Source organism: Ascaphus truei, chromosome 20 (genome assembly GCF_040206685.1).
Source record: "Ascaphus truei isolate aAscTru1 chromosome 20, aAscTru1.hap1, whole genome shotgun sequence".
In the NCBI taxonomy this organism is placed as follows: Eukaryota; Metazoa; Chordata; class Amphibia; order Anura; family Ascaphidae; genus Ascaphus; species Ascaphus truei.
In genome coordinates, this window is record NC_134502.1 from 1,804,344 (window position 1) to 1,831,893 (window position 27,550).

Below are 27,550 nucleotides of genomic sequence, written 5' to 3' on the forward strand. Positions count from 1 at the left end.
TGTAATTTATTTCATATTTATAAATCTGATGATTCATCTCCCTTCAGGATAAAAATTAATTAGTTATGCGCGCATGCGTGGGGAAAACTCAGATGGAGGGATGAATACTTTTGAATGCAATATGAAGGAGTGTAATTACAGATAGTCAACCTGAAAATAAATATTAACCCCTTCACTGTCAAAGGGGCCAGTAATATATCCTCTCTGTATAATATGCACTTGATCTCTCGCTCTGCTCCTCTCTGAGTATCAAATTCACCGTCATTTCTCACTCTTATCCCCCCTCTCTATAATATACACTCCTCTCTCTCTCTCTCGCTTTCTCTCTCTCTCTCTCTCTCTCTCTCTCTCTCTCTCTCTCTCTCTCTCTCTCTATATATATATATATATATATATATATATATATATCTCATACACAGCTACCTCTTGCTCTCCTTCACTCTCTGAACACAAGACGTACAACAATTTCTGTCTGCTCCTCTCTCCATAAAACATAGCCTCTACAGTATACACAGGTATGCACAGCTATGTCTCACACTAATCCTTCCATTTCTACCATGGCTACCTGTCAAAACCCTCCTCTTGACTCAGCAAACACAGCTATCGCACACCAAAAAAACCCTCATAGGTTACTTCTGTCAATGTGAAAACGTGAATCTTCCACCTGTTTCTTTAGGTGACTCTTTTCAGGCATTACATCTCTTAATAAGGTGTAAACTATTTAAGCTAATTGCCTCAATGCTTGGAGAAAAAAAATACTTATGCAGAATGTCACAGGGTGTCACTTCTGAGAAATGACACGGGTAGGCTCTCCTTTGCTCACGAGACAACTATATAAAACCCCACTGAATTAATATTCCCATTATTACAACGTTGTGGATGCTCCTGGATCACTAACTTGGACACTTCAAGGACTAAGATCAAAGGACCTCAAGAGAAGCTAAACGATGGGATCCTTGAAGTGGCTTCTCATGGCCAACATTCTTCTGCTCTCTGCCCTGTACTTTGATAGCACAGGTACGTTTTGGATGTTTTTTTCTAAATCTCATCAAAATTAACTTTCATATACAGTAGTGAACATTCTAGAAAAATCATTTTCTCAGTAATTTGGTGGAAAGAGAGTAGCATAGTTGTAATAATGAGTTCTCGAAAATTAGATTCTCGAAACTCGGCTATGGTAGTAAATTTATACCAAGGTCTAGAATCTGACGTGTTCTCATTCATTTGAATACAAGACAGTAATGTACAGTAACACAAAGTTTAGGAAAATACGTTTTCTCGTTAATTTGAGGCAAAGATACAAAATTAATATAAAGGTCTATAAACTGAAGGGTCTTTTTTACAATTATTTGAAGCTAAGAGAGTATTGTAATACAAAGGTCTACAGAGTTATGGATTCTCATATAATTGGAGCTAAAACATGAATTTTAATGAAACCTAAGGAACCAAAAAATTCTCTAAAATGGAAACTGAGAGAGTGATTTCATACTGTATCAAGCTCCAGAAACTGAGAGAAGCATTTAATATGTGTCTCATGGTGTAAAATTATAACAAGAGGTTAAAGACTAAGGGCAACCTGAAGGTAGATAATTGTGCACAAGACAAGGTAGACCCTTATCATCTATCCTGAACCTAACATTACTTTTTTCGATAGTATATTTTTCATCTCTATTCTATTCTTTCATAGCAAATGTAGTCTTTGCAAAAATATATTAGAAATAATATTAGGACAGATGTAAATAATAATAATAATAATAATAATAATAATAGTAACTACAGACACTCACAATATTATACCAGGCACTAGAAATTATTTTTTCTAAATAAATGTGGGAATAAGAATGTGATTTATTATATATTTCTGTAAATATTAACTTGAAGCTTGGATAGGAAATTAACACTGATGGCTTGTGGTATCAAATTATAACTAGAAGTTATGAAGAACTAAAAATAGATAGATCATTGTGCAACATACAATGTAGATATTTATCCTTCATTTAGAACTCAGTGACTTTTCTTAAGTTACACTCTTCTGTTCTACATAGTTACATAGTAGATGAGGTTGAAAAAGACATACGTTCATCAAGTTCAACCTATGCTAAATTTACAGAACAGATACTTTATCCTATATCTATACTTACTTATTGATCCAGAGGAAGGCAAACAAAAAACCCCAGTGAAATATCATCCAATGATATCTCATAAGGGGAAAATAAATTCCTTCCTTACTCCAAGAATTGACAATCGGATTAATCCCTGGATCAACATCCTTCCCATGTATACTTATTTGGTATATCCCTGTATATATATCCTTTCTAAAAAGATGTCCAACCTTTTTTTAAACAAATCTATTGTATGTGCCATCACAGTCTCCATGGGTAATGAATTCCACATTTTAACTGCCCTTAGTGTAAATAACCCTTTCCTTTGTTGCTGGTGAAATCTCCTTTCCTCCAACCTTAAGGGATAACCAAGAGTCCTTTGTACTGCCCGTGGGGTGAATAGTTCTTTTGAAAGCTCCTTGTATTGTCCCCGAATTTATTTGTATATAGTTAACATATCCCCTCTTAGACGCCTCTTTTCTAATGTAAATAAATCTAATTTAGCTAGCCTCTCCTCATAAGTTAGATTGTCCATCCCCTTTATTAATTTGGTGGCTCTTCTCTGCACTCTCTCTAGTTCCATAATGTCTTGTCTTAGGATTGGTGCCCAAAATTGGACTCAATATTCAAGGTGTTGTCATACTAATGCTTTGTAAAGAGGCATAATTATGTTTACTTCCCTTCCATCCATTGCCAGTTTTATGCAAGATAAGATCTTGTTTACCTTTGCAGCTACTGCATGACTTTGGGCACTTTTGCTAAGCACTCCTAAATCCTTCTCCATCAAGGATTCCCCCAATTTATCCTCATTTAATTTGTATTTGCCTGTATATTCTTGCTTACCAAATGCATAACCTTACATTTATCTGTATTAAACCTCATCTGCCATTTACCTGCCCTGAAGAGAAATTACATCCTGCTCTGATTCTACCTTAAACAATTTAGTATCATCAGCAAAGATGGAGACTTTGCTCTCGATGCCAACCTCAAGGTCATTAATAAACAAGTTAAAAAGCAGGGGTCCCAGTACCGATCCCTGAGGTACTCCTCTCACAACTTTAGCCCTACCTGAAAAAGTTCTATTTATGACAACCCTCTGTTGTCTGTCCTTCAACCAGTTTTCAATCCAGGTGCATATATTATTACTTAGTCCAATTTGCTTTATTTTGTACACCAACCTCTTGTGTGAAACCGTATCAAAAGCCTATGCAAAATCTAAGTAAACCACATCAACTGCATTACCCTGGTCTAAATTCCTACTTACCTCCTCAAAGAAACAAATAAAGTTAGTTTGGCATGATCTATCCTTCATAAATCCATGCTGACTATTAGTAATAATTTTGTTTTCCTTTAGGTATTCCTGAATATTATCCCGTATTAAACCTTCAAGTAGTTTCCCCACTATTGAAATCAGGTTTATGGGTCTATTTTCCCCCGGTTGTCATCTAGTTCCCTTTTTAAATATAGGCACCACATCTGCTTTACGCCAATCTTGTGGTACTGAGCCTGTGGAACTGGAGTCCTTGAATATTAAATATAATGGTTTTGCTATTACTAAGCTTAACTCCTTGAGAACTCCTGGATGTATGCCATCGGGGCCAGGTGCCTTATTTACTTTCATTTTTTCTAAGCCGCTTATGAACTTATTCCTCATTTAACCAATTTTTCATTAATATGGAGGTTGTGGCTTCCTCCTGCGGCACTACTATTGAAATTGATTCTTCCCTGGTAAACACAGAGGCAAAGAATTTTTTTAATACCTCTGCTTTTTCCTTATCTCCAATAATTTGCCTACCCATTTCACACTGAAAGGGTCTTATATTTTCTTTTCTCATTTTTTTGTTATTAAGGTACTTAAAGAACTTTTTAGGGTTGACCTTACTTTCTATTGCAATCCTTTTTTCATTATCAATTTTTGCAAATTTGATTGCCCTTTTGCAATTTTTGTTACATTCCTTATAATTCTGATACGATGTCTCTGTCCCTTCTGACTTAAAGAATCTAAACGCCTTCCTCTTCTTGTCCATTTCCTCCCCTACCTGTTTATTTAGCCACATTGGTTTTGACTTGTTTCTTTTATACTTATTACCCAAGGGTATACACTGATGAGTGTGCTTTTCTAACAATGTTTTAAAGACTGCCCATTTATCTTCTACATTTTTCCCTGCAAAAACATCATACCAGTTGTAGATTAGACCTCAGTTTATTAAAGTCTGCCTTTCTAAAGTTTAAGGTCTTTGTTGAACCCAAGTAATCAGTTTTTTTTATCATTTATTTAAAATGAGACCATGTTATGATCACTGTTACCCAAATGTTCAAGGACTTGAATATTTGTTATTACTTCTACATTGTTCAATATTACCAAATCCACTACTGCCCCTCTCCTGATTGATTCCTCAATTATTTTCAATTCTATTCTTTCAAAGGTAGGGTTTAGAAATATTAGTTGATATATTATGATACTTAAAATATATATATATATATATATATATATATATATATATATATATATATAGTTTGATCACTCAAAAAATAGTACAGTAGGCGGCTCTAGAAATGTACGTTTTTCTAATAAAGTTGAGAGAGTAATTAAGTATCAAGCTCATGAGATTTTTCTCTGTAATAGTAAACCTTAGAGTTATTCTTAAATTGAACATTAGAGTTCTTATAGGGAGTTAAGAAGATTATGAGTATGGTAAAGCCTTACATGCAAGACAAGGTAGTCCCTTATCTCCCATACAGAACTCACATTTGGCTTTTTTTTTTTTTTTTTTTTTTTTTTTAAATGTTCTAGGTCATTCAAGATCTTTTATAGAAGTAAAAATGTTTGAAAATATTTATGTATGGGATTTACTAATATGGATTTTGTAATTCAGTATGATCTTCGGACCTATAAATTATTCAGTACAGACTCACAAAATCCTGTTTTTTTTTTTAATCGAGTGTAGAGTGACGTCCCAAATTGATATTATGATGGACAGGCTCAGACAGTCCTGGGATTATTTCTAATGTAGGGTGATCTTCTGACTGCAGATTATAAGGGTCAGGATCATGGAGTCACTTTCAAGCCTGCAAACCTTGTCATCTGGGATGTTGGATAGGGGTAAGACCCCATTAGGATAAAGGATCTATATCAGGGGTCGGGAACCTTTTTTCTGCCAAGGGCCATTTTGATATTTATAAAATCATTCGAGGGCCATCCAAAATTATCAACTTAAAAATTAGCCTGCTATATTTGGTCAAACATTTAATGAACTCACCACTAATGTGATCGCTGGAACTGCTTCTCTTTGGGTGACTGACTGACTCTTGGGTGGTGGGTGACTATGACTGACTGTGGGTTGGTGTCTGTGCACGAGCACACGCACAGAAATCGGGCAGGGGGTAGGGAAATCAGACTCTCAGACCCACTCTCTCTCTCAGACCCACTCTCTCGCTCAGACTCTCAGACCCACTCTCTCTCAGACTCACAGACCCACTCTCTCTCTCAGGATCTCAGACCCACTCTCTCTCAGACTCACTCTCACTCTCAGACCCACTGTCACTCAGACTCAGACCCACTGTCACTCAGACTCTCAGACCCACTCTCAGACTGTCAGACCCACTCTCAGACTGTCAGATCCACTCTCAGACTGTCAGACCAACTCTCAAGACTCTCAGACCCACTCTCAGACACACACTCTTTCTCTCTCTAAGACACACACACCCTCTCTCTGACACACACACACTCTCACTCTCAGACACACACACTCTCTCTCTCAGACATACACACTCTCTCTCTCAGACACACACACACACTCACTCTCAGACACACACACACACACACACACACACACACACACACACACACACACACACACACACACACACACACACACACACACACACACACACACACACACACACACACACACACACACACACACACTCTCAGCCACACACACTCTCTCTCTCAGCCACACACTCTCTCTCTCTCAGCCACACCCTCTCTCTCTGAGACACACACTCTCTCTCTCTCTGAGACACACACACACTCTCTCTCTCAGACACACACACTCTCTCTCTCTCTGACACACACACTCTTTCTCTCTCTCTCTCTCAGACACACACACTCTCGCTCTCTCTCTCAGACAAACACTCTCCCTCTCTCTGACACACACACACTCTCACAGACTCACACACACTCTCAGACACACACACTCTCTCAGACACACAGTCTCTCTCTCAGACACACACTCTCCCAGACACACACTCTCTCTCAGACACACACACTCTCTCTCAGACACACACTCTCTCTCTCACACACACACTCTCACTCTCAGACGCACACACTCTCTCTCTCAGACATACACACTCTCTCTCTCAGACACACACACACACACTCACTCTCAGACACACACTCTCTCTCTCAGACATACACACTCTCACACACACACACACACACACACACACACACACACACACACACACACACACACACACACACACACACACACACACACACACACACACACACACACACACACACACACACACACACACACACACACACACACACACACACACACACACTCTCAGCCACACACACTCTCTCTCTCAGCCACACACTCTCTCTCTCTCAGCCACACCCTCTCTCTCTGAGACACACACTCTCTCTCTCTCAGACACACACACACACTCTCTCTCAGACACACACTCTCTCTCTCTCTCTCTCTCTCTCTCTCTCTCAGACACACACACTCTCTCTCTCAGACACATACACTCTCTCTGTCTCTCTCAGACACACACACTCTCTCTCTCTGACACACACACTCTTTCTCTCTCTCTCTCTCAGACACACACACTCTCTCTCTCTCTCAGACACACACACTCTCCCTCTCTCTGACACACACACACTCTCACAGACTCACACACACTCTCAGACACACACACTCTCTCAGACACACAGTCTCTCTCTCAGACACACACTCTCCCAGACACACACTCTCTCTCAGACACACACACTCTCTCTCAGACACACACTCTCTCTCTCAGACACACACTCTCTCTCTCAGACACACACTCTCTCTCTCAGACACACACTCTCTCTCAGACACACACTCTCTCTCAGACACACACTCTCTCAGACACACACTCTCTCTCAGACACACACTCTCAGACACACACTCTCAGACACACACTCTCAGACACACACACTCAGTCACACACTCAGTCACACACTCTCAGTCACACACTCTCAGTCACACACTCTCAGTCACACACTCTCAGTCACACACTCAGTCACACACTCTCTCTCTCTCAGACACACACTATCTCTCTCTCAGACACACACTCTCTCTCTCAGACACACACTCTCTCTCTCAGACACACACTCTCTCTCTCTCAGACACACTCTCTCTCAGACACACTCTCTCTCAAACACACACTCTCTCAGACACACACTCTCTCAGACACACACTCTCTCTCAGACACACACTCTCTCTCAGACACACACTCTCTCTCAGACACACACTCTCTCAGACACACACACTCTCTCTCTCAGACACACACTCTCTCTCAGACACACACTCTCTCTCTCTCTCTCAGACACACACTCTCTCTCTCAGACACACACTCTCCTCTCTCTCAGACACACTCTTTCTCAGACACACTCTCTCTCTCTCAGACACACTCTCTCTCTCTCAGACACACTCTCTCTCAGACACACTCTCTCTCTCTCTCAGACACACACACTCTCTGACACACACACTCTGATACAGGATACAGTAGAAGGTAAGGTGGTGCAACTGCCCAGTGGTGAAGATAACAGACCGGGACCACTCAGATAACTGCAAAAGCTTTAATGGCACAAAAGCAACATAGACCCACTCTTATGCATTTCGCACGACTTGGTGCGCTTTATCAAAGAGTTCCAGGGGGCGTGAGGCTCCCTTCTTTTCCACTCTCTGACACACACGCTCTCTGACACACACACACACACACATTCTCTCTCTGATACACACACTCTCTGACACACACACGCTCTCTGACACACACACACACTCTCTCTCTGACACACACACTCTCTGACACACACACACACACTCGCCCAGACACACACACACACACACACACTGACACACACACTGACACACACACACACACACACACACACACTCTCTGACACACACACACACACACACACTCTCTGACACACACACACACACACACACACACACACACTCTCAGACACACACACACTCTCTCAGACACACACACACACACTGACACACACACTCTCAGACACACACACTCTCAGACACACACACGCACGCACACACTCTGACACACACACACACACTGACACACACACACACTATCTCAGACACACACACTCTCTCAGACACAAATACTCTCTCTCTCTGACACACAAACTCTCTCAGACACAAACACTCTCTCTCTCTCTGACACACAGGGGGAGGGAAATCTGATCGGGGGGGGTCGGAGCAGGTGCCCTCCACAACTGCTGCTCGGTGTGGGGAGAAGGAGGACTGTGTAAATGCGCAAGGGGGAGGGGGGGAATCTGAGCAGGGGGGATCGAAGCAGGTGCCCTCCTCTGCCACCCGGTGTGGGGAGGAGGGCCATGTAAGTGCACGGGGGGATCGGAGCAGGTACCCTCCCCAACTGCTGTCCGGTGTGGGGAGGAGGAGGAGAGGCGGTAGTGAGGTGTCTCTCCCACCGCAGACTCGTTCTTCTATCCCCCAAGCCTCTTATACCCTCTCCCCCCCGGAGCGCTGCATACCCGCGCCACCCTGGTGATACTCGGGTCCTTAATCACCTCAGGCGGCTGCTGCCACACACAGACAGTGACACACAAACACAATGACCAAGACACAGACAGTGACACCCAAACACACAGACAGTGAGACACACACACACAGAGACAGTGACACACACACACACACACAGTGACACACACAGTGACAGAGAGACACACAATGACAGTGCCAGTCACACACAGTGACAGTGCCAGACACACACAGTGACAGTGCCAGACACACACAGTGACAGTGACACACACACAGACAGAGAGAAAAACAGTGACAGTGAGACACACAGAGACAGTGAGACACACACACAGAGACAGTGAGACACACACACACACACACACACACACACAGAGACAGCGAGACACACACACACATACAGAGACAGTGACACACACACATACACACACACAGACAGTGACACACACACACACACACACACACACACACACACACACACACACACACACACACACACACACACACACACACACACACACACACACACACACACACACACACACAGTGACAGTGACACACACACAGTGACAGTGACAAACACACAGATAGAGAGACACACAGTGACAGTGCCAGACACACACAGTGACAGTGACACACACACAGACAGAGAGAAAAACAGTGACAGTGAGACACACAGAGACAGTGAGACACACACACAGAGACAGTGAGACACACACACACACACACACACACACACAGAGAGACAGTGAGACACACACACACACATACAGAGACAGTGACACACACACATACACACAGACAGTGACACACACACACACACACACACACACACACACACACACACACACACACACACACACACACACACACACACACACACACACACACACACACACACACACACACACACACACACACACTGACAGTGACACACACACAGTGACAGTGACAAACACACAGATAGAGAGACACACAGTGACAGTGCCAGACACACACAGTGACAGTGCCAGACACACACAGTGACAGTGCCAGACACACGCAGTGACAGTGCCAGACACACAGTGACAGTACCAGACACACACACACACACAGTGACATTGACACACACACACACACAGTGACACACACACAATAAGCCCACCTCTGCAAACACACACAAAAATAATTTATCTCCCCCTTGGGGTGGGTAAGGTGCCTGGGAGGGGCATGTGGGTTACCTGGGGCCCGTGGATGGGCAGCTGGAGCTGCATAGCCAGTGCAGCTGAGAGACTGGCAGGCCCGCGGAGCCTAAAGGGAGTGACAGAGGGGCGGAGCCTAAAGGGAGTGACAGGGGGCGGAGCCTAAAGGGAGGGACAGAGGGGCGGAGCCTAAAGGGAGGGACAGAGGGGCGGAGCCTAAGGAGCCCGGCAATACTGGAGGAAAGAAGGGAGGGGGCAGTGCCGTAGGAAGAGGCGGGCCAAAAAAAAAAAATCTTGACAGAGTGACAGCACGGGCAGCCAATCAGGAAAAAAGGAGTTTTTTTAAAAAAAAAATTTTTTTTTTAAACCATTCTTGCTGGCTTGCTTCCCGGGGGCCGGACCAAATGATTTCGCGGGTCTTACATGGCCCGCAGGCCGGACGTTCCCCACCCCTGATCTATATGGACCTGCTACTGAGACTTACCTTGACGTTGGTTAGCGGGCTTGTCATTATTTGATCAAAGGATGTAACCAAAAGTGTCCTTTGTCTTACAGACTTAGGTTTCACTATGTATATTTATTTCCCCATGTATTGCTATCCCAATGGGAGAAGCGTAGGGATTATCCTTCTGTTTTTTTCCCATATATATGACCAATCTTTTCACCAGCAGCATGCTCCGTACACAGAGAAACGCTGTGAATATAGATATATATATATATTGGTTTTGCAGTTTGCAATTTACCTGTGTTTGGCTCCTGACTGATTCCTGCTGCATGTAGGAAGCTATCAGCCTCAGTTTCCATGTGCTGAGGACTCAGCCTCTCTTCCCTTGGCACATTCAGCCTTTGCATAGTGTTTGGGCACTTTACTATAAGGCTTGTTTGTCTGCTTGCTCTCTCTGTGCTGCGCGCCTGCTCTCTCTGTGCCATCTGTTTGCTGTCTCTGTTCTGTGTGCCTGCTCACTCTGTTCTGTGTGCCTGCTCTCTCTGTGCTGCGTGCCTGCTCTCTCTGTGCTGCGCGCCTGCTCTCTCTGTGCTGCGCGCCTGCTCTCTCTGTGCTGCGCGCCTGCTCTCTCTGTGCTGCACGCCTGCTCTCTATGTGCTGTGCGCCTGCTCTCTGTGCTGCGCGCCTGCTCTCTGGCTGCGCGCCTGCTCTCTCTGTTCTGCGCACTTGCTTGCTCTGTGATACTCACCTGCTCTCTCTGTGCTGCACGCCTGCTCTCTCTGTGCTGCACGCCTGCTCTCTCTGCTGCGCGCCTGCTCTTTTCCAGCTCAGCCTCTCTTTTCTTCTTGCTCTCAGTTATAACATTACTTTGCTGCTGGCATTTACTGCTCTGGGTTTGTATGTTACTTTCCCCGGACAGAACCAGCACCTCACCTGTTCCTTGTGTCTCTTCCTCCATTCCCTCATGCTCAGCATTCTCTTTCTCTCTTGTCTTTTCTCTCTGAATTCTTATTAAATCCCTTTCCGTTGGCAAAAGTTCATCAGTTTCACACACATCCAGGCCACATCCACTGGGGTTCCCAGATTCCTCTGCCCCAGCACCACCACCCCCTCCTGGGTCTGAAGCCATGCTGAGCCCCTAGTGGAAGCTCAACCACACACAGCCTCTCTCTGCAAGGGTGCCTCCTGACTGCAGAGTATCAGGGACAGGATCAGACTGTCCTGTGTTTATATCTATTGCAGTTTGAGCTCTTCACTGCAGAACAGTACTGGATTATGAATAGACCATGATTGCTGTGGATTAGGAGCCAGCAGATACAATTACATGTTAGCCGTGTCGCCTTTCTGCGTGGCGGTTAATGCTATTAACTTGCTCCTGCTGGCGCGTTGTGTAATTCCCATTGCAATGTACCAGCGGGAGTAATAATGTCTGTTACTTCTGTATGTTATGTGGTATTCTGACACAAAGGAGGCACAAATACTTACACAATCTGTCTGTGTGTTTCAGGTGCCGATACTACACCTGCAGGTACGTCGTATATTACCTACCCCCAGTATCCCCCCCTGTGTTTCACACGTCGTTATCAGTCTCTCCTCTCAGAATTTTCTCCTTCCCTCCACTTTTGCCCCTCCCTTCCCCTCCCTCCCCTCTTGCCCCCACTTTCCCCTCTTGCCTCCACTCCCTCCCTCCCCATTACACCCACTTCCTCCCACCCCTCTTGCCCCCACTCCCTCCCACCCCTCTTGCCCCCACTCCCTCCCACCCCTCTTGCCCCCACTCCCTCCCTCCCCTCTTGCCCCCACTCCCTCCCTCCCCTCTTGCCCCCACTCCCTCCCTCCCCTCTTGCTCCCACTCCCTCCCTCCCTCCCCTCTTGCCCCCACTCCCTCCCTCCCTCCCTCCCCTCTTGCCCCCACTCCCTCCCTCCCCTCTTGCCCCCACTCCCTCCCTCCCCTCTTTCCCCCACTCCCTCCCTCCCTCCCCTCTTGCCCCCACTCCCTCCCTCCCTCCCCTCTTGCCCCCACTACCTCCCTCCCCTCTTGCCCCCACTCCCTCCCTCCCCTCTTGCCCCCACTCCCTCCCTCCCCTCTTGCCCCCACTCCCTCCCTCCCTTCTTGCCCCCTTCCCTCCCCTCTTGCCCCCTCCCCCCTTGCCCCCTCCCCCAACTACCCTCTTCCACCCTCTTGCCCCCTTCCCTCCCCTCTTGCCACCTCCCCTCTTGCCCCCTCCCCCAACTACCCTCTTCCACCCTCTGTCCCCTCCCCCAACTCCCCTCTTCCACCCTCCGTTCCCTCCCCAACTCCCCTCTTGCCCCCTCCCATCTTGTCCCCCTCCCCCATCTCCCCTCTTCCACCCTATGTCCCCTCCCCTAACTACCCTCCCTCAACTCCCCTCTCTCCCTCCTCCTCCCTCCCATTCCTTCCCCCCCTTCTCACCACCATCCTCTTCCCCTCCCCAACTTTCCCCCCCTCTCCAGTTCACTCTGGGTGTTAAATTAATTATGTCTTGCTTTCTAGAAGAGAGCAAAAAATAATACTACCTATAATAATACTAAATAATAATACTAAAAATAATAATAGTACCAGCGGGAGTAATAATGTCTCTGTGTATGTAATGTGGTATTCTGACACAAAGGAGTCACAAATACTTAAACAATCTGTCTTTGTGTTTCAGGTGCCGATACTACACCTGCAGGTACGTCGCATATTACCTACCCCCCAGTTCCCCCCCTGTGTTTCACACGTCGTTATCTGTCTCTTCTCTCAGAATTTTCTCCTTCAGTCCACTTTTGCACCTCCCTTCACCTCCCTCCCCTCTTGCACCCACTTTCCCCTCTTGCCTCCACTCCCTCCCACCCCTCTTGCCCCAACTCCCTCCCTCCGCTATTGCCCCCACTCCTTCCCACCGCTATTGCCCCCACTCCTTCCCACCCCTCTTGCCCCCACTCCCTCCCTCCCTCCTGTCTTGCCCCCACTCCCTCCTCCCCTCCCCTCTTGCCCCCACTCCCTCCCTCCCCTCTTGCCCCCACTCCCTCCCTCCCCTCTTGCCCCCACTCCCTCCCTCCCTCTCCTTTTGCCCCCACTCCCTCCCTCCCCTCTTGCCCCCACTCCCTCCCCTTTTGCCCCCACTCCCTCCCTCCCCTCTTGGCCCCACTCCATCCCTCCCTCCCCTCTTGCCCCCACTCCATCCCTCCCTCCCCTCTTGCCCCCACTCCCTCCCCTCTTGCCCCCACTCCCTCCCTTCCTCCCCTCTTGCCCCCACTCCCTCCCTCCCTCCCCTCTTGCCCCCACTCCCTCCCTCCCTCCCCTCTTGCCCCCACTCCCTCCCTCCCTCCCCTCTTGCCCCCACTCCCTCCCTCCCTCCCCTCTTGCCCCCACTCCCTCCCTCCCTCCCCTCTTGCCCCCACTCCCTCCCTCCCCTCTTGCCCCCACTCCCTCCCTCCCTCCCCTCTTGCCCCCACTCCCTCCCTCCCTCCCCTCTTGCCCCCACTCCCTCCCCTCTTGCCCCCACTCCCTCCCTCCCCTCTTGCCCCCACTCCCTCCCTCCCTCCCCTCTTTCCCCCACTCCCTCCCTCCCTCCCCTCTTGCCCCCACTTCCTCCCTCCCCTCTTGCCCCCACTCCCTCCCTCCCTCCCCTCTTGCCCCCACTCCCTCCCTCCCTCCCCTCTTGCCCCCACTCCCTCCCTCCCCTCTTGCCCCCACTCCCTCCCCTCTTGCCCCCACTCCCTCCCTCCCTCCCCTCTTGCCCCCACTCCCTCCCTCCCTCCCCTCTTGCCCCCACTCCCTCCCTCCCTCCCCTCTTGCCCCCATTTCCTCCCTCCCCTCTTGCCCCCATATCCTCCCATCCCTCTTGCCCCCACTCCCTCCCTCCCCTCTTGCCCCAACTCCCTCCCTCCCTCTCCCTTGCCCCCACTCCCTCCCTCCCTCCCCTCTTGCCCCCACTCCCTCCCTCCCTCCCTCCCCTCTTGCCCCCACTCCCTCCCCTCTTGCCCCCACTCCCTCCCTCCCCTCTTGCCCCCACTCCCTCCCTCCCTCCCCTCTTGCCCCCACTCCCTCCCTCCCTCCCCTCTTGCCCCTACTCCCTCCCTCCCTCCCCTCTTGCCCCCACTCCCCTCTTGCCCCCACTCCCTCCACTCCCTCCCTCCCTCCCCTCTTGCCCCCACTCCCTCCCTCCCTCCCCTCTTGCCCCCACTCCCTCCCTCCCTCCCCTCTTGCCCCCACTCCCTCCACTCCCTCCCTCCCCTCTTGCCCCCACTCCCTCCCTCCCTCCCCTCTTGCCCCTACTCCCTCCCTCCCCTCTTGCCCCCACTCCCTCCCTCCCTCCCCTCTTGCCCCCACTCCCTCCCTCCCCTCTTGCCCCCACTCCCTCCCCTCTTGCCCCATCTCCCTCCCTCCCCTCTTGCCCCCACTCCCTCCCTCCCCTCTTGCCCCCACTCCCTCCTTCCCTCCCCTCTTGCCCCAACTCCCTCCCTCCCCTCTTGCCCCCACTCCCTCCCTCCCTCCCCTCTTACCCCCACTCCCCTCTTGCCCCCACTCCCTCCACTCCCTCCCTCCCCTCTTGCCCCCACTCCCTCCCTCCCTCCCCTCTTGCCCCCACTCCCTCCCTCCCTCCCCTCTTGCCCCCACTCCCTCCCTCCCTCCCCTCTTGCCCCCACTCCCTCCCTCCCTCCCCTCTTGCCCCCACTCCCTCCCTCCCCTCTTGCCCCCACTCCCTCCCCTCTTGCCCCCACCCCCTCCCTCCCTCCCCTCTTGCCCCTACCCCCTCCCTCCCTCCCCTCTTGCTCCCACTCCTTCACTCCCTCCCCTCTTGCCCCCACTCCCTCCCTCCCCTCTTGCCCCCACTACCTCCCTCCCTCCCCTCTTGCCCCCACTCCCTTCCTCCCCTCTTGCCCCCACTCCCTCCCTCCCTCCCCTCTTGCCCCCACTCCCTCCCTCCCTCCCCTCTTGCCCCCTTCCCTCCCTCCCTCCCCTCTTGCCCCCTTCCCTCCCCTCTTGCCCCCTCCACCAACTACCCTCTTCCACCCTCTGTCCCCTCCCCCAACTCCCCTCTTCCACACTCTGTCCCTCCCCCAACTCCTCTCTTCCACCCTCTGTCCCCTCCCCCAACTCCCCTCTTCCACCCTCTGTCCCCTCCCCCAACTCCCCTCTTCCACCCTCTGTCCCCTCCCCCAACTCCCCTCTTCCACCCTCCGTTCCCTCCCCCAACTCCCCTCTTGCCCCCTCCCATCTTTTCCCCCTCCCCATCTCCCCTCATCCACCCTATGTCCCCTCCCCTAACTACCCTTCCTCAACTCCCCTCTCCCCCTCCTCCCCCCTCCCGTTCCTTCCCCCCCTTCTCACCACCATCCTCTTCCCCTCCCCACCTTTTCCCCCCTCTCCAGTTATATTTCACTCTGGGTGTTAAATTAATTACGTCTTGCTTTCTAGAAGAGAGCAAAAATAATACTATTTCTACCACTGCACCCCCTACAGATACAACAACTGTTGCACCAACAACTACTGCAGCCCCCACTACTACTGCAGCACCCACTACTACTACAGCACCCAAAACTACTGTAGCACCCTCTACAGATACAACAACTGTTGCACCAACTACTAATGCAGCACCAACTACTACTGCAGCCCCCACAACTACTGCAGCACCCACTACTACTGCAGCACCAACTACTACTGCAGCACCCACAACTACTGCAGCACCCACAACTACTGCAGCCCCCACATCTACTACAGCCCCCACAACTACTGCAGCCCCCACTTCTACTGCAGCCCCCACAACTACTGCAGCCCCCACTACTACTGTAGCCCCCACTACTACTGCAGCCCCCACAACTACTGCAGCCCCCACAACTACTGCAGCCCCCACAACTACTGCAGCACCCACTACTACAGCAGCGCCCACTACTACAGTAGCCCCCACTACTACTGTAGCACCCACTACAGATGCAACTACAACTGCAGCACCCACTACTACTGCAGCCCCCACTACAACTGCAGCCCCCACAACAACTGCAGCCCCCATAACTACTGCAGCCCCCACTACTACAATAGCACCCACTACTACTGTAGCACCCACTACAGATACAACTACAACTATTGCACCAACTACTACTGCAGCCCCCACTACTACTGCAGCCCCCACATCTACTACAGCCCCCACAACTACTGCAGCCCCCACTACTACTGCAGCCCCCACAACTACTGTAGCCCCCACTACTACTGCAGCCCCCACATCTACTGCAGCCCCCACTACTACTACAGCCCCCACTACTACTGCAGCTCCCACAACTACTACAGCCCCCACTACTACTGCAGCCCCCACAACTACTACAGCCCCCACAACTACTGCAGCCCCCACTACTACTGCAGCCCCCACAACTACTACAGCCCCCACTACTACTGTAGCTCCCACAACTACTGCAGCCCCCACTACTACTGTAGCCCCCACAACTACTGCAGCCCCCACAACTACTGCAGCTCCCACTACAACTGTAGCACCCACAACTACTGCAGCCCCCACTACTACTGTAGCCCCCACAACTACTGCAGCCCCCACAACTACTACAGCACCCACAACTACTGCAGCCCCCACTACTACTGCAGCCCCCACAACTACTGCAGACCCCACTACTACTGTAGCTCCCACTACTACTGCAGCCCCCACAACTACTGCAGCCCCCACAACTACTACAGCACCCACAACTACTGCAGCCCCCACTACTACAGCAGCCCCCACAACTACTGCAGTCCCCACAACTACTGCAGCCCCCACAACTACAGCTGCACCCACAACTACTGCAGCCCCCACAACTACTGCAGCCCCCACTACTACTGCAGCCCCCACAACTACTGTAGCCCCCACTACTACTGCAGCCCCCACTACTACTGCAGCCCCCACTACTACTGCAGCCCCCACTACTACTGTTCTCCCCACTACTACTGCAGCCCCCACAACTACTGCAGACCCCACAACTACTGCAGCCCCCACAACTACTGCAGCCCCCACTACTACTGCAGCCCCCACAACTACTGCAGACCCCACTACTACTGTAGCTCCCACTACTACTGCAGGCCCCACTACTACAGCAGCACCCACTACTACTGCAGCAGCACCCACTACTACAGCAACCCCAACTACTACAGCAACCCCCACTACTACAGCAGCCCCCACTACCACTGAAGTCCCCAGTACTTCTGCAGCACCCACAACTACTGCAGCCCCCACTACTACTGTAGCCCCCACAACTACTGCAGCCCCCACAACTACTACAGCACCCACAACTACTGCAGCCCCCACTACTACTGCAGCCCCCACAACTACTGCAGACCCCACTACTACTGTAGCTCCCACTACTACTGCAGCCCCCACAACTACTGCAGCCCCCACAACTACTACAGCACCCACAACTACTGCAGCCCCCACTACTACAGCAGCCCCCACAACTACTGCAGTCCCCACAACTACTGCAGCCCCCACAACTACAGCTGCACCCACAACTACTGCAGCCCCCACAACTACTGCAGCCCCCACTACTACTGCAGCCCCCACAACTACTGTAGCCCCCACTACTACTGCAGCCCCCACTACTACTGCAGCCCCCACTACTACTGCAGCCCCCACTACTACTGTAGCCCCCACTACTACTGCAGCCCCCACTACTACTGCAGCCCCTACTACTACTGCAGCCGCCATTACTACTGCAGCCCCCACTACTACAGCAGCACCCACTACTACTGCAGGCCCCACTACTACAGCAGCACCCACTACTACTGCAGCAGCACCCACTACTACAGCAACCCCAACTACTACAGCAACCCCCACTACTACAGCAGCCCCCACTACCACTGAAGTCCCCAGTACTTCTGCAGCAACCACTACTACTGCAGCTTCCACTACTACTGCAACACCCACAACTATAGCAGCCCCAACTACTACTGTTGCACCCACTACTACTGTAGCAACCACTACAGACACCACTACAGCACCAACTACAACAGCATCCCCCACTACTACTGTTGCCCCCACGACTACACCAGCCCCAATTACTACTACAGCCCCCACTATTACAGTAACAATCATGACAGATACAATTACTACAGCAGTCCCCTCTACTACTGCAGCCCCAATTACTACTGCAGCCCAGACTACTACTGCAGCACCCACTACTACTGTGGCACCCACTACTTCTGTGGCACCCACTACTACTGCAGCCACCACTACTAATGCAGTCACCACTACAATTGTAAGTACCAATACAGGGACCACCACAAGTGGAAGTACCAATGCAGGGACCACCACAGGTGGCAGTACCAATACAGGGACCACCACAAGTGGAAGCACCAATACAGGGACCACCACAAGCGGAAGTACCAATACAGGAACTACCACAAGTGGAAGTACCAATACAGGGACCACCACAAGTGAAAGTACCAATACAGGCACCACCCTAAGCGTAAGTACCAATACAGGGACCACCACAAGCGGAAGTACCAATGCAGGGACCACCACAGGTGGCAGTACCAATACAGGGACCACCACAAGTGGAAGCACCAATACAGGGACCACCAAAAGCGGAAGTACCAATACAGGAACTACCACAAGTGGAAGTACCAATACAGGGACCACCACAAGTCGCAGTACCAATACAGGGACCACCACAAGCATCAGTACCAATACAGGGACCACCGCAAGCGGAAGTACCAATACAGGGACAACCACAAGTGGAAGTACCAATACAGGGACCACTGCTAGTGGAAGTACAAATACAGGGACCACCACAAGTGGAAGCACCAATACAGGGACCACCACAAGCGGAAGTACCAATACAGGGACCACCACAAGCGGAAGTACCAATACAGGGACAACCACAAGCGGAAGTACAAATACAGGGACCACCACAAGTGGAAGTACCAATACAGGGACCACCACAAGCGGAAGTACCAATACAGGGACCACCACAAGCGGAAGTACCAATACAGGGACAACCATAAGTGGAAGTACCAATACAGGGACCACCACAAGTGGCAGTACCAATACAGGGACCACCACAAGCGGAAGCACCAATACAGGGACCACCACAAGTGGAAGTACCAATACAGGGACCACCACAAGTGGAAGTACCAATACAGGGACCACCACAAGTGGAAGTACCAATACAGGGACCACCACAAGTGGAAGTACCAATACAGGGACCACCACAAGTGAAAGTACCAATACAGGGACCACCACAAGCGGAAGTACCAATACAGGGACCACCACAAGTGGAAGTACCAATACAGGGACCACTACAACTGGAAGTACCAATACAGGGACCACCACAAGTGGAAGTACCAATACAGGGACCACCACAAGTGGAAGTACCAATACAGAGACCACCACAAGCGGAAGTACCAATACAGGGACCACCACAAGCGGAAGTACCAATCCAGGGACCACCACAAGTGGCAGTACCAATACAGGGACCACCACAAGTGGCAGTACCAATACAGGGACCACCACAAGTGGCAGTACCACTACAGGGACCACCACAAGTGGAAGTACCAATACAGGGACAACCACAAGTGGAAGTACGAATACAGGGACCACCACAAGCGAAAGTACCAATACAGGGACCACCACAAGTGGAAGTACCAATACAGGGACCACCACAAGTGGAAGTACCAATACAGGGACCACCACAAGTGGAAATACCAATACAGGGACCACCACAAGCGGAAGTACCAATACAGGGACCACCACAACTGGAAGTACCCATACAGGGACCACCACAAGTGGAAGTACCAATACAGGGACCACCACAAGTGGAAGTACCAATACAGAGACCACCACAAGCGGAAGTACCAATACAGGGACCACCACAAGCGGAAGTACCAATACAGGGACCACCACAAGTGGCAGTACCAATACAGGGACCACCACAAGTGGCAGTACCAATACAGGGACCACCACAAGTGGCAGTACCACTACAGGGACCACCACAAGTGGAAGTACCAATACAGGGACAACCACAAGTGGAAGTACCAATACAGGGACCACCACAAGCGGAAGTACCAATACAGGGACCACCACAAGCGGAAGTACCAATACAGGGACAACCACAAGTGGAAGTACCAATACAGAGACCACCACAAATGGAAGTACCAATACAGGGACCACAAGTAAGTCACAAGCTATTTTTAAATATATTCCTTGAGATTTCTTTGAATTGATATTCCGTCTTAAATGTCAGTCTGTTCTCTCACCCAAATGTACTATTGACAGTGACATGTTTAAGGGGACATTCCCCCCCCCCCCAGGAGAAAAGTGTACTAATGACAGTGACATGTTTATTGTGGTCACATAAGGGTGACTGATTACTCCTAGCTCTCCCTCTTCTCTTTCTCCGATTAGAAAAGTGTTGGGTAAGGGTAAGGAAAGCACTGGACTGACACATACGGTCCCATTCAGAGACCTGCAAGTAAAGCAATAGCTTGAGAAAGGAGCGAGTGAGGTCGGAAACGTTGCACTGTATGCATTGATTTGCCTCATGTTGAACAAACCTACTTCTTTTGTTACTTTATGGAGAGTGCTGGGGACTTCTTTCACCTCATATCTCCTGGACTTGCTGGTGATCCCTGTCCTTCTGCCTGCACCCCATCATCTGTTAAGTTCATTTATTTTTTCTTTATGTGCTTATAGTGTGCACCTGCCATCTGTATGTGTATGTATCTCTCTCTCTCTCTCTCTCTCTCTCTCTCTCTCTCTCTCTCTCTCTCTCTCTCTCTCTCTCTCTCTCTCTCTCTATATATATATATATATATATATATATATACTGTCGCTGCCAAGTTTATTCTAACATTTTCCCGGTCTCGGCCGCGACAGATACCGGGCGCGCGCCGAGGTGTCCCGTGCGCGCGCCGGAGCCTCGGAGGATCGGTCCTCCGATCGAGGCACCTCCCTCACATCTCGGGACACCAGGGCTCCCTTCGGGGAGCCCTGGGCATGCACGCCGTTTGCGCACGCTCCCGATGAAGCGTGACCGCGCATCGGTGACGCGCGGCACGCCGAGGCGATTCAGTATCAAAGCCGGGAAACCTCGTGGCTTTCTTTCTAGCCGCAATAGAATAAACTGTGTCGGTACTGTATATATATATATACAGAGAGAGAGAGAGAGAGAGAGAGAGAGAGACCGTGTTAGCCAAGCTTTTATAATAAAAAATGAATAGATGATACCGTTCATTGGCTAACGAAATGCTTTTATTTGTGTGAGCTTTCGAGATACGCTGATCTCTTCTTCCGGCGATGGTTCATTGAATAAAGCAGCATGGTTAATCTTAAAAACAGTGCATATACTGTAGGAATGTTATCTGTGACTGAAACCTAACCCCCCCCCCCCCCCTGTGTAGTATGCGATTTATGACTTGTGGTGTTAAATAGTCCCTGAATGTTAGTGATAGAAAAGTGTGTGTGTGTGTATGTATGTAAATATAAATTGGTAAAGAGCCCACAATGTTTACAGCCCTTTACAAAAGGTTTGTGTGGAGTGGAAGTGTATATCAATGGGGTGGGTAGGTGTGGAAATGTAAGAGGCTCTAGCATTACTAAAAGTGTGTGTCGATACTATGTGGTCCCTATTAGTATATAGGGATGGAATTACATAGAGAATTTGTATGTGTAAGGGACAGCTGTGTGTGCATATATACATATGGCAGTATGTATGGACATGGCCTTTAGCACTCATGGGAAGAGATTTCTCTCATGTCAGTAGTGACTCATAAAACTTCGGTCTAGGTTTAGGCCATCGCTAAGTGTCCCGAAAAGTTGCATAAATTTGTATTCATGCAACCGTCTCTCTTTCAGTGTTCTAAGATTACCTTTGAGTATGGCCACATTCAGATCATTCATCTTGTGGCCAGAGTCAGAGAAATGTTCGCAGACAAGACTGTCTCTTGTGCCACGTGTGATGCTGTGGCGATGCAGGTTCATTCTCTTGTTTAGCCCCAGTCCCGTCTCACCTATGTAGTAGCAGTCCCCTTGGCATTTCATGGACATGATGAGGTACAGTACACGACATTGCTGGAGGAACAGGTGAACCTTCCTCTGATTTTGTACTCCAGATTCCGTTGTGGTATTTGTATTGTGCCCGCGGTGTGGAGTATTGCGCAGGTTTTGCATCTTGCGTCCTGGCATGGTCTTGTCCCGCATTCAGTTGTACTGTTGAATACTGTACTTTACTCCTCACCATCATTTCCTTGAGATTATGAGGTTGTCTGTATGATAATAAGGGTGTTTCAGGGAAGAACTGTTGCAGTCTTGTATCTTCCTTGAGAATGGGTTGTAGTTTCCTGGCGATCTTGCGTAGGGCTTCTAGGTGTGAGTTATATGTTACCACCAAAGGAACCCTGTCGCTTGTCTCTTTCTGTCTGTATTCAAGGAGTATCACTTCTTGGTATTCTGGTGGCTTTGTGGATTCTACAATACTGCGGTTATATCCACGGTTTATGAAATCTGATCTCAAAGCTGTAATCCACTGGCCTCTGTCTGCTGTGTCGGAGCATGTCATAATAATACTGAGTCTGGAACTGGTCAGGACTGTTTTTTTGAGCTGCTCTGAGCTTCAAAGGAACTTACTTGGAGCAGGGGGGGTTCAGCCAGATAGCCAACTCAAAGGTGTATTTGTGTTAAATAAATCATGACACAGTGTAATATGTGTTGTTGTTCATCTGAGGTTGTATTTACCTAATTTTAAGACCTGCTAAGGAACAGTTGATTGTTATTATGTCCTGATATGTAAAACCATAGAATTCAAAGAGGGTGTACTTTCTTTTTCACACAATGGTATGTATATACCTGCTATTATATATTATATTATACATGCTATTATATATATATATAATAGCATGTTTTTGTATAGCGCTGCTAGTCGTACGTAGCGCTTTACAGAGACATTTTGCAGACACAGGTCCATGCCCTGTGGAGCTTACAATCTATGTTTTTTGGTGCCTGAGGCACAGGGAGATAAAGTGACTTGTCCAAGGTCACAAGGAGCCGACACAGGGAATTGAACCAGGTTCCCCTGCATCACACTCAGTGCCAGTCAGTGTCTTTACTCGCTGAGTCGCTCCTTCTCCCAGGTTCCCCTGCTTCACACTCAGTGCCAGTCAGTGTCTTTACTCGCTGAGCCGCTCCTTCTCCCAGGTTCCCCTGCTTCACACTCAGTGCCAGACAGTGTCTTTACTCACTGAGCCGCTCCTTCTCCCAGGTTCCCCTGCTTCACACTCAGTGCCAGTCTGTGTCTTTACTCACTGAGCCGCTCCTTCTCCCAGGTTCCGCTGCTTCACACTCAGTGCCAGTCAGTGTCTTTACTCACTGAGCCGCTCCTTCTCCCAGGTTCCCCTGCTTCACACTCAGTGCCAGTCAGTGTCTTTACTCACTGAGCTGCTGCTTCTCCCAGGCTCCCCTGCTTCACACTCAGTGCCAGTCAGTGTCTTTACTCACTGAGCCGCTGCTTCTCCCAGGCTCCCCTGCTTCACACTCAGTGCCAGTGTCTTTACTCACTGAGCCGCTCCTTCTCCCAGGCTCCCCTGCTTCACACTCAGTGCCAGTCAGTGTCTTTACTCACTGAGCCGCTGCTTCTCCCAGGCTCACCTGCTTCACACTCAGTGCCAGTCAGTGTCTTTACTCACTGAGCCGCTGCTTCTCCCAGGCTCCCCTGCTTCACACTCAGTGCCAGTCAGTGTCTTTACTCACTGAGCCGCTCCTTCTCCCAGGTTCCCCTGCTTCACGCTCAGTGCCAGTCAGTGTCTTTACTCACTGAGCCGCTCCTTCTCCCAGGTTCCCCTGCTTCACGCTCAGTGCCAGTCAGTGTCTTTTACTCACTGAGCCGCTCCTTCTCCCAGGTTCCCCTGCTTCACACTCAGTGCCAGTCAGTGTCTTTACTCACTGAGCCGCTCCTTCTCCCAGGCTCCCCTGCTTCAAACTCTCAGTGCCAGTCAGTGTCTTTACTCACTGAGCCGCTCCTTCTCCCAGGCTCCCCTGCTTCAAACTCTCAGTGCCAGTCAGTGTCTTTTACTCACTGAGCCACTCTCTCAATCACTGTTTTATCTGCAGCTGTAGCAGGAGGAGGCAGCACAGTGATACAGAGTACCACAAGCACAACTCAAGCATCGTCTGCCATTTCTGCAGGTAAGAGAGATACTCATCATCATTATACAGCGCAGCATGTTCATTATCAGTGTATAGAAACTCATCAACATTATACATAACGACGTGTTCACTATCAGTGTACTGTATAGATATTGAGAATCTTTATACAGCGCAGCGTGTTCATTATCAGTATACAGAGATACTCAGCATTATTATATACTGCAGTACATAATCTCTTGCTCTCTTACAGTGCCAATCTGGGGTATTATTCTTCTCGCACTGGTTGCTGCACTTGCTGTTTCCCTACTCCTGGGTTTGCTTTGCGCAGTGAGTATTTGCCCTATAAACATTACTAAACACCATAAACAGGATTGTTTAATCTTCCACGTTATATCCCAACACAGAAACCTAACCATAACACATTAACCCTAATTACCTGATTACCTGATCTTGTCCCTAAAACTGACCCACCACCTATAACACCAAACCTAACAACCATAACCTTAACACAAACCCTTACACTAATCCTTCTGCATTAGCCTAACATAATCCCTAACACTAACTCATCACACCAAACATGTATTACCAACCCCAGTACTATCCATAACCTTAACACAAACCCTAACACTAATCCTAACATTATTAGTGTAACATGAACATAATTAGCCTGACATGAACCCCAACTATAACCCAACACACTAATCATACAATATCAACCCTAACACTAACACTAACCTAACACACTAATCATACAATATCAACCCAAACACTAACACTAACCCAACACACTAATCATACAATATCAACTCAAACACTAACACTATCCCAACACACTAATCATACAATATCAACCCTAATATTAACCTAACACACTAATCATACAACATCAACACAAACTCTAACACTTACCTAACACACCAATCATACAATATCAACCCTAACACTAATCTAACATACTAATCATACAATATAAACCCAAACACTAACACTAACCCAACACACTAATCATACAATATCAACCCAAACACTAACACTAACCTAACACACTAATCATACAATATCAATCCTAACACTAACACTAACCCAACACACTAATCATACAATATCAACCCTAACACTAATCTAACACACTAATCATACAATATAAACCCTAACGCTAACACTTACCTAACACACTAAACATACAGTGTCAACCCTAACACTAATCTAACACACTAATCATACAATATAAACCCTAACACTAACACTAACCCAACACACTAATCATCCAATATCAACCCTAACACTAACACTTACCTAGCACACTAATCATACAATATCAACCCTAACACTAACACTAACCCAACACACTAATCATACAATATCAACCCTAATATTAACCTAACACACCAATCATACAATATCAACCCTAACACTAACACTAACCCAACACACTAATCATACAATGTCAACCTTACACTAAAACTAACCCAACACACTAAACTTACAATATAAACCCTAATACTAACACTAACACAACACACTAATCATACAATATCAACCCAAACACTAACACTTACCTAACACACTAATCATACAATATCAACCCTAACATTAACACTAACCAAACACACTAAACTTACAATATAAACCCTAATACTAACCTAACACACTAAACATACAGTATAACACACAAACAATAAATACAAAATGTAAAACTAACATTAACATTTAATAAACAAAACTCTAAACATAAGATAGCAACCCTAACCCTAACAAACCATTTACACTAATATCTGTACATTAGCTTAACATGAATCCTAACACGAACTCTGACCCAACCCACTAAGCATATAATATCAGCCCTAACACTAACCCTAACCATTATACACTAACCTAATACATGAACCCTAATACTAATCCTAATACATTTCCCGTGCCACTAACCCTATAACTTAATGTAACCCTGAGCTCTTTCCTCTGCAGGTACTGAAGTGCGGGAGAACTGGAATGTACTCAGTAACCTATTATCCTACGTACGCTCCCCATTTGGACGGGAACATCTCTGGAAGACCCCACGTACACTACGACCCTGAGGGGGGTTCACGGCCAAGAGAAAACTTTAACAGAAGACCCTCGTCAACAAGAGACCACCATGACTTTAACAGGAGACCTTCATCAACAAGAGAGCACCATGAGATGCGCCCAAGACCTTACCTATCGGGACAAAGTCACCAATCAACCTCATAGACATACTGTAAATCCTTTATTGGATCGTCTTTTTGATGTCTCGGTTAATATCCTACTCCTACTGAGAATAGCTAGACTGTAAGCTCTGTGGGTCACAATTGGAAGCAGGGACCCCCACAGCGTAGGCGTGGCAGAAACAGTCTCCAGTGCCACTGATTTTCACTTTTTTCTTCCCCGGCACCGGAGACAGAAAGTCTGGCTGCATCAATATATACTAATATATTCATAAATATTTATAGCTAGAGACGCATATATGTACGCATCTATACATACATATACATGTATTGCATAAATTGTTTTTAAATATACAGTATGTATCCCTCTCTGTGTATATGTGTATATATATATATATATATATATATATATATATATATATATATATATATGTATCTCTATATTATATATCTATAAATATATATATATATATATATATATATATATATATATATATATATATATGTATATATATATATATATATATATATATATATATATATATATATATATATATATATGTGTGTGTGTGTGTGTGTATGTGTATTTATATATATATATATGTAAAAAAACATATTTATATACTGTATACATCCCATGTATTGTACAATTGTATATCATTATAACTTGCTTTGTATGAAACTTATTAATTTATTCATAACTTTATTCTTATAAATTATTGGCAACACAAAAT

General features: G+C 48.1%; 1 protein-coding gene across 1 annotated transcript; it reads left to right on the top strand.

Annotated features, from left to right (window-relative positions):
* Positions 1-947: 947 nt before the first annotated feature.
* On the top strand, positions 948-27,177 carry LOC142471431 (uncharacterized). The gene is made up of 8 exons (XM_075578235.1): positions 948-1,017; positions 13,186-13,206; positions 16,278-16,999; positions 18,367-18,577; positions 20,448-20,666; positions 24,598-24,672; positions 24,884-24,960; positions 26,599-27,177. Exons 1-8 carry the CDS (start codon positions 948-950, stop codon positions 26,860-26,862), a joined length of 1,659 nt encoding a protein of 552 aa, XP_075434350.1. The 3' UTR covers positions 26,863-27,177.
* The last annotated feature ends 373 nt before the right edge of the window (positions 27,178-27,550 follow it).

Excerpts from the sequence above, each read along its gene's own strand:
- LOC142471431 (XM_075578235.1), top strand. The coding sequence starts at position 948 with ATGGGATCCTTGAAGTGGCTTCTCATGGCCAACATTCTTCTGCTCTCT. Across the intron at positions 20,667-24,597 it reads TACCAATACAGGGACCACAA|CTGTAGCAGGAGGAGGCAGC; the intron begins GTAAGTCACAAG and ends TTTTATCTGCAG. Across the intron at positions 24,961-26,598 it reads TCCTGGGTTTGCTTTGCGCA|GTACTGAAGTGCGGGAGAAC; the intron begins GTGAGTATTTGC and ends TTTCCTCTGCAG.